Here is an 8,430-nt window from a genome sequence, read left to right as displayed (position 1 = left end):
ATGCTAGCGCTGTGCTACGTGCACAGCAACTGTGCACAACGGTTTTTTTCTCCTACCTCGGGTCGCGCAAAGATGATCGAAACCGCTCATTTTGTTCAAAATATGTCGTTTAAGGTCTCTGTAAAAAATGAGCTTCGTTCGATATAGTTAGAAGCGTTAACAAAACACCCAAAATCACTTCAAAATTTAGCCTCGATATCGTTAGAGGCGTTAACAAAACACCCAAAATCACTTCAGAATTTAGCCTTAATTTTGAAGTGATTTTGGGTGTTTTGTTAACGCACGACATATTTTGAACAAAATGAGCGGCTCCGATCATCTTTGCATGATCCGAGGCGGGAGAAAAAGGCCGATGTGCACAGCTGTTGTGAACGAATCATTTCTGCTTTACTACGCATAAATATCAGCAGTACAAAAAAATATGTACGAAAGGGTCCAAAATATATAAGAATTCAAAATATCTCCAACCAAAAATGTCCACCGCCACACAGCCACGACCCCCACGTCTCCACCTCCTCCTCTTCACTCTCTCTCTCCTCACCACCCCACAGCCATCCCACTCTCTCTCCTACACCCAGCTCCAGACCCTCCACTCCCTCGCCCTTTCCCTCACTACCCGCGTCGCCAACCTCCGCGCCTCCCGCGGCGACCTCGCCGGCTCGGACCGGGCCCGGCTCATCGTCCGAAAGCTCGAGTCGGGCATGGGCATGGGCCTGGGGTTCTGGGCCGCCTCATGGTCCCTGGGCTGGGACTACGTCAGGAACTACGCGTGGAGGGATGCGGCGTCGTTTGACCTGCTCGGAGTCGTGTCGGACGCGAACGAGTTGCTGAGCTCACTCAACGACTTGAGTCAGATGGAATCGGAAGCCCAGAGGGTAGATTGGGTTATGCGAAATTACCGAAGCGCCCTTAGGGTCTCTAAGTCCCTCTTTCATAGACTCCTCAAGGTTTTTAGCCAATCGGTAAGATTTTTGAAGTTGTTTTAAAACTTTGTTTTTGCAATAAATGGCGTATTTTGTAAACGAACTACATTTTTGTTGTTGTTGTTGGGTTGTCTACCTTTTATGTGATGATACGATTGGATCGTTAATTTATTAGGGGAAAGGAAATTCAAGAGTGTAAAAGGGGTTGGCCAAGTGGTCTTGGTCTCCCTTCGAAGGTCTCGGGCTCAATTATTATATAATTTGCAAATGGAAGGTCTAAGGTTCGAATCGTGGACCTATGCCGAAATTCCATAACTGTTAAAGCATCAAACTCCAAACCAATTGGCTAAGAGTGGAGAGGCTGCCCAGGCTCATATACTAGTTTTGGAGGAGATAATTAACCGATGTGGGACAAATCCCAACACTCCCCCGCACGTGCGACCCCTGACTCGCACGTGGAGAGGTAAACAAAGGATCCGGAACACACGGATCACAATGAAAGAAAGTGCAACTATGGCACAGACAAAAGGGAAAAGCCTCCGAAACTCTAGCTCTGATACCATGTTAAAGCATCCAACTCCAAATCAATTGGCTAAGAGTGGAGAGGCTGCTCAGGCTCATATACTAGTTTTGGAGGAGATAATTAACCGATGTGGGACAAATCCCAACAATAACTCACTCCGCTTAGGTTATCCCCAGAGCTTAGGCTAGGTAATTACCCAGTACATGTGGGACAGGGGGACTACATGTAGATGAGGGATTAGTCGAAGCAAAATGTTTTGGACACCCTTGATGAGCAAAAGAAAAATGAATTTCTTCTTATTTTCCTTAAGAGCATGTGTAATTATGCGTCTATGTCAATATGGTAGTATCAAAGTGAGATTGTGCTATCAGCTATTTTGTTCACATTCATGTATTAATTCTGCTTCAAGGATGTTCCAAATTATTTTTGATATTTCCATTATCATTGCAAGATGTTTATACTGCAAATCATATTTGCGGGTACATCGTGAAGAGATATCCTGTTCTGTGTTAAGCAGTTCCTAGATGCCTTGACTAACAATCTCAAGAGCCAGGGCCAGCCCAATGTATTTGGAGCCCCTAGGCAAAATCATGGAGTGGGGCCTTACTTATTTTACAATTTAAAATAATAATAAAAATCTATTTATATAATTATTTTTGTCCATATTGAACACAGTGAATGCTGTGGTTCTAGTGGTTTAAGTTGTCCCTTTTATTTTGTTTGACATAGGTTCAACCCATAGCCATGGTAGCTCCAATTGTGTATATTTGAATTAATTTTGGCATATAAACACACTTCAAAAGAAAAAAGCACTGCCAAGGCTCGAATTCGGGCACTGCCTTTATCATGGAACGAACTTACCGCTGAACCACTAAATGTACTTATGACATTATATGAACTAATAATATACACACACACCCTACAGAATGGGGCCCTACTTTGGGCCCAGGCCTTGCCCTTGGGCCAGGCCTGTCAAGAGCTAGAGGCGATCATTTGCATTTTGGCTTTACCAGATATTTTAGCAAACTAGAGATGATCTAACCCACTAAAAAACTTGTCGCTTTTTTCTGTCCTTTACTTTCATTTATACAGAGCTTTTGTTATGTCTCACTCACTCACTCTTTTGATTTTGATTTGGAATGGGCAATTTGGCAGGGGCCTTTGAGGAAAGTGGTGGAGACAGTGCAGAGAGAGGTGGTGGAGGGTGACTTGCTAAGGGATTGCCTTGAGTTAGGGAGCAATGACTTAAAGGGTTTGATTCAAGTCTTCAAAGATATTGCTCTACAGTACTCCTCTACTTCTGGCAGAAGTGATCTATGATTGAGATTGAGAAGGTTCTACTACTCACCTCTACATCTCATCATTCATCAATGTTCTAAAAGTTGCTAGGCGCTAGTTGGACAGTCGGCCACCTTCGAGCGATTAATCGGATTAACTGTTAATCGGTGCATATTAGTTAGTAATCGGCGAGTAATCGTTAGTCGGACCTAATCGGGTAGGTCCCGCCAGCGATTAATCGCCAATTAATTTCTTGTTTTAGAACATTGTATCTCATAGTTTCTGGTAGTGGTTTAGTCATACTTGTTGTCTGTAGCCACATAAATGTATAGCAAGATTATTAATTTGATACTATTCTTGAAAGGGATTTCTCAAGATTTCAGCACATGGTTTCTTTCTTTGGATTTGGAAAACAAGAACTTGTTGCTTAATGCCTCTTAATGTCTATCAAGATGGAAATTTCTGTGGTAGAGAAGCTAAATGATAGTTATCTCGTCTATGATGTCCCATTGACGGTTCTTTTGGTATGGTGTTGAGTACTTTTGAAATGACTTTCATGATACTTGTAAAGAAGCAAGAGAAAGATATTTCATGAGAAAAAATATTTTGAATAAAATTTGAGCAAAGATATTTAAAGCCTTTGTAATTCCTAACGGAAATTAGGTTGTAAGTGTATAGAAATTCCTTCGGGGTCATTCCATAGAGAGTATTTGCTCTCCGCTAGTGGACGGTGGGTTTATCATCCCTTAGGATTAGTCGTGGTGCGTGTAAGCTGTCTATGACACTTGGCTTTTAAATTTTTTTTATATAAATTTACAGTATTTATCATGAGTAAAAATATTTTGAGCGGGGATAGTGTTTGTACATATATCTTAGTTATTACCTCTGTAAATGTAAGTAGGTAGGAACTACAACACATTTAGCGCGCGTAATAAACAATTTATTGACTTAAGCTTTTTGCATTAAAGAACATCATTAACTACGCTTAACCAAGTGCCCCAAGGGAACTTTTATTCCCTTCAGCATTTGCCAAGAAAATTTTCTTTTGTCAACTTTGAATTAGAGGACAGTACAAAAAACAATTGAAGCATGATTGTAAAAATTTGGGGATCATATTTGGCCCGGGTTCACGTGGTAGCGGTAGTAACATGTCCACACGTGCGTCCAAGTAGAATTTAGCGTCAGAGAGGGAGAGGCGCACTGCGTGCGAAGGAGCCAACACAGGTCGGGCATTTTTGTCTATTCGTGGACTTTAGACTCTAAAAAGAATGCATTAATGTCCTCCTTACCTTACAGAAACTTAGGTTGGGAAAAATGCCTCATTGGGTTGGGCCTCTTTTTTGGACCTTAGCCCAATTTTCCGCCGCCAAGTCAATATCGACCAAAACGATAGGTGAAATGTCACAGAGATTGTTGATAATGTCTGGATTCTACCGCCCTATGCCATCTCTGATTCCAATCAAAAAACCCCTGCGATTCTCTTCAGTGTCGTTCACGCGACGCAACTAATAGCCGGGAGCAGGGAAGAATGAGATCTCCAGTGGCGGCCACGAGTTGTTTCGCGTGAACGACACTGAAGAGAATTGCGGGGGTTTTCTAATGGGACTCGGAGATGGCATAGGGTGGTAGAATCCAGGCGTTATCAACTATCTTTGTGACATTCCTATTGTTTTGGTCGATATTGAGGCCCTTGTGTGAATGTGTGTGTGTGTGATAGAGATAGGGGGTGAGAGAAACCGACAGTTTTGGTTAGAGATTGATGGTTTTGGAGGCTTTCACAGTGGAAAATTGGGTTAAGGTCCAAAAGATATTAATGCGTTCTTTTAAGAGTCTAAAGTCTACAAATGGACAAAAATGCCCCAACTCTGTCGGCTCTTTCGTGCGCGGTGCGCCTCTTCCTCTTTGACGCGAAAATTGAACTTGGCCGCACGTGTAGACAGGTTATTACAGCCGTTACCGCATGAACCTGGGCCCCATTCAAAAAAGATCCCCAAATTGTTACAGCGGTGCTTCAATTGTTTATGTCCTTTCAAAGTTGACCAGATTTAAACACCAAACCCACTCCAGAAAACTCATATTACAGGGATTTAATTCATGGTAGATGAATTCAAATATTGGGTTTGGAAAACCCTCCACCTGTTATACATTCTGTAATTTTGGGTTCTTTTTTGGCTTCTCAAGCTTCACAAGTTTATTATGTCAAAGATCCAAGAGATAAAGAATGACTCGTTGCGGTTAGAACAAAAGCTAGGGATGTGTTAGATGTCGGTAATGGTGAAAGGGAAGAATATGATGTCGGCAAATGAGCCTTATGAGGTGATAGTTGAAGACATCCATGTTGATGGGAATTAATGACAACCAATTGGTCTAGAAGTGATGCAAGCGGAACTACCATAACTGAAGCACTTACATTTGAAGACCAATTGATTGAAAACTCCGACTTCGACTACGATGTCTAGTTGTTTCGAAGAACTCTACTTTAGGCAATTTGGTTCAATGACTACATTTTATTTATATTTGCTATGTGTTCATTATATTTTGTTTATGCTTTTTTTGGAGTTGTGTTGCTCTTAGTAGTATGATCCTTCTAAAATAGGTGCGCTCCCAAGACGGGAGCTCGAATCGGCGCTCCTAAGATGGGAGCTTGACGGGAGCTCGTTCCCCTCGAGATGGGAGCTCGCTCCCAACTAACATGGATGCTTATTGGGCGGTTAAGGCAACTATTCTCTTACTCTTAAGGAAGTTATGCCATTGTGGTAATAAAAATATGAAGATCTTATCACTCAAGAAGTTTTGCAAATTGAAAATATCTAACTTCCCATAAGTACCCTTTAAGATCGTGAAAATTCTCATAAGTAATCACTTTTCCTTCAATGGTTAAGTATTTAAAGATACTTTATATACATAGTTATATGAATTCTATATATGCTTCTTAGGCGCTCCCAACCTTAGGAGCTTCTAGGTGCCTCCGCTCTCCCGCACCCGCTCCCGCCCCTGCTCCCGCTTCGTGCTACTAAGGACTGTTGCTTCTTATTTCAAGCCAATTGTTCTTTGATAGGTTCAAGACGGTGTTAGTGGCGCTCATGATCAAGTTTATTCCCAAACTCACCAAGGATCATCTTGTGTAAGTCATGAAATATAACATTGGGGTATGGGTATTGACTTTCCCTTTTACATGTAATGGTGCAGACAGTTAGTGTTACTCGATTGTGCTTTGATAATTCCGATTTTGGGCTTCAAAGAAATCCGAGATCTTGTTGTTTTGTTGATACTTGAATCCACAATTGTGTTAACCTATAAATTTGTTGTGTTGACTTTAGATTTAAAAAAAAAAAAAATGCAACTTTAGGTTGTGATTATCCAGATATAGGAATTTAGGGAGTAAACACCTTCATTCTTGTCAGACTGAAATCATTGATTAACTAGCCCTCTGTCTTTTTTGTGAATAAAAGTAAAGTGAAGATGTGATTTTGTACTCTTACACATAGTGCCTACCCATACACAGTGCTTTACTGCCTCCGCTATCACAAGAATCTTCACAGCCCTCACATCCAGTTAGAGCCTTGTGGTATGGGTGTTCACTTTCCACTTGACATTCAATGACCTGCTAGTTGCTATTGTTTCTTATTCACTTCTAGTTTGTTGGTCCTGCTTTTTGGTTCTTGTTGGTTTTGGTTTTGGCATGGTTCAGTCATATGCTGGTCCTACTCTTTCTATTCATATTGTGGTCTGCTGTTGGGTCATATTCTGGTTTCATGTGGTTTGCTGGGTGGTTGTTGACGTGTATCTCGGATGAGTTACTGATAACTTTTTTTTGCTGCTATTGGTTTCTGCATCGCTATTGTTGCTGGTTTCTGTTTCTGTCGCTGAGGCTGCAGCAATTTTTTGCTAGTTTGGGCTAAAATCAGTTTGCTTTTCCTTTGCTTGCGCCATGCATTAAAAGGGGTATTCCTCTTCTAGTCAGCATGTCTGAGCCTTCAACTGCATGCGTTAGTACTAATGACTAAAAGCTTTTGCTGCAAGCTGAGCTGCTGAGCTCCACTTTCTAGACTCTTGCCCAAGTGAGGATAGGTTGGGCTCAAGAGTCTTCCCCTTAGATCTCGTTTTTGGATGACACTAAGGGCGATCCCTTAAGGTGACTGCTAGCACCTGAAGTGAATTTTCAGGATCCAGCATTCAATCCCAACGAATGACTTATTTATTCAATTAAAAAAATAGATGTTCTTTCATAGAATGGGTGGTTTAATTGAATAGGTTGAAACCTGTCTTCTTTTTTTAAAGCCCGATTCCACAATGGCGATTCCTATTCTGATGGCTAGGAGAGGGCAACCTATATTAAGTCTGCTATTATCCATTGTTCTTGATTGTCTATGAAAGCATGGGAGCTATCTCCATACGTACTTTGTATGTACTTGCACAGTTGCATGGTTTATATTCTCATGTCAATTCTTCCTTGAATGACTTGGGGTTCAAGATGGTTCTAGTGGCATCCCAGATCAAGCTTCTCCCCGAACTAATCAAGGATATCATCTTTTGCAAGTCATGAAATACTAGAACTTTTGGGTATGTATTTTTTGATTTTCTGTTTTTATGCCTCGTGTCTTCAAACTTTACGTGACAACTTCCTTATGTCTCTCTCAATTTGATTAAATAAAACTTGATTGAAGAAATATTTTCCTTTGGATCAAAGTCAGTTTGACACATTGGAACGTTAGAAATTTTTTAATGCACTCGCTAATGACATTAGTATCCAAGAGCATATATAGTAGCAAAAATGACATCACCACCCTTGTGACAGAACATAAATGCAAAAAGACTGGCTGCAGGAATGACAAAATGTTGTATTCACCAATATTTGCTCCTCAATCACTTGTACCCAATAGCTTCTACTTTTATTCACCAAAGCTATCACCTGGTTGTTACCCACACACAGCCATGTTTCCTTCTAATTATTTTTGAAGTTTCCTCCATGTTTGGCATGTTTGTCTCATGAGGAATTTTAAGTGTACATTGAGTACTTGAAGTCCACAATATGTTAAAGGTTGAAAATTATATTTATCATCTTTCTTTGTCATTTTTATTGCAGATAATAAGACTATGTAGAAGCATTGAGTGCTAGATATGTTCATTCTATATGAAAAAAAAGTATCTTGACGCCAGCGATTGTCTTCCTAACAGCTCGTTTGGATTGAAGAATTTCAGGAGAAAAGAAAAGAAATTGAAGGAGAGGGTACTCTCTCTCGTGTTTGGATGATCAAAATGGTGAGAAACGGTGAGAGGAGGGGGAGGGTGAGAATCAGGAACCCCTTAAAACCCCCATTTCGTTTCTCACCAATATTGGCGAGATTTCGTGAGTGAGAGAGCTTCTTCCGATCTTACCCCTATGCGCCGCTCCCGTTGCTGCCGCTGCACCCACCACTTCTCATGTCCTCAGCCCACCATGATTGCTGCAACCCACTTGCTCAAATCGCCGATGCAACTCACGGGAACACCAACTGAAAAATATTGGGCGATGCAACTCACAGGAACACCAACTGAAAAATACCAGAGAGAGAGAGAGAGAGAGAGAGAGAGAGAGAGAGGATCTAGGGCTTTGAGGTTTTTTTTTGAAGCTTGTTAAGTTTTCAAATAAGCTTTAATAACGACTGTTCGGCTCGTTCCACTTGTTTATCACCATAACGTTAAGAATATTGTTGTTTTTATTTT

The 8,430-nt window shown here is 41.0% G+C and overlaps 1 protein-coding gene across 6 annotated transcripts; it reads left to right on the top strand.

Annotated features, from left to right (window-relative positions):
• Positions 1–431: 431 nt before the first annotated feature.
• On the top strand, positions 432–8,054 carry LOC131316832 (uncharacterized). 6 transcript variants are annotated; one of them, XR_009197291.1, is made up of 4 exons: positions 456–962; positions 2,602–2,780; positions 5,783–5,848; positions 7,919–8,054. XR_009197291.1 is itself a non-coding variant. In XM_058346292.1 (3 exons), the coding sequence occupies exons 1-2, from the start codon at positions 474–476 to the stop codon at positions 2,764–2,766; spliced, it is 654 nt and encodes a 217-aa protein (XP_058202275.1). In that variant the 5' UTR covers positions 432–473; the 3' UTR covers positions 2,767–2,780; positions 5,783–7,804. The 6 variants fall into 6 exon arrangements, 2 of the variants coding, with proteins under 2 accessions (XP_058202275.1, XP_058202277.1); XR_009197289.1 differs by lacking the exon at positions 7,919–8,054 and adding an exon at positions 7,811–7,847; XR_009197288.1 differs by lacking the exon at positions 7,919–8,054 and adding an exon at positions 7,199–7,252.
• The last annotated feature ends 376 nt before the right edge of the window (positions 8,055–8,430 follow it).

This window comes from Rhododendron vialii, chromosome 2a, assembly GCF_030253575.1.
Source record: "Rhododendron vialii isolate Sample 1 chromosome 2a, ASM3025357v1".
NCBI lineage: Eukaryota > Viridiplantae > Streptophyta > Magnoliopsida > Ericales > Ericaceae > Rhododendron > Rhododendron vialii.
Note: the sequence above shows the minus strand (reverse complement) of the source record. Positions and strands in the feature narration are given on the sequence as shown.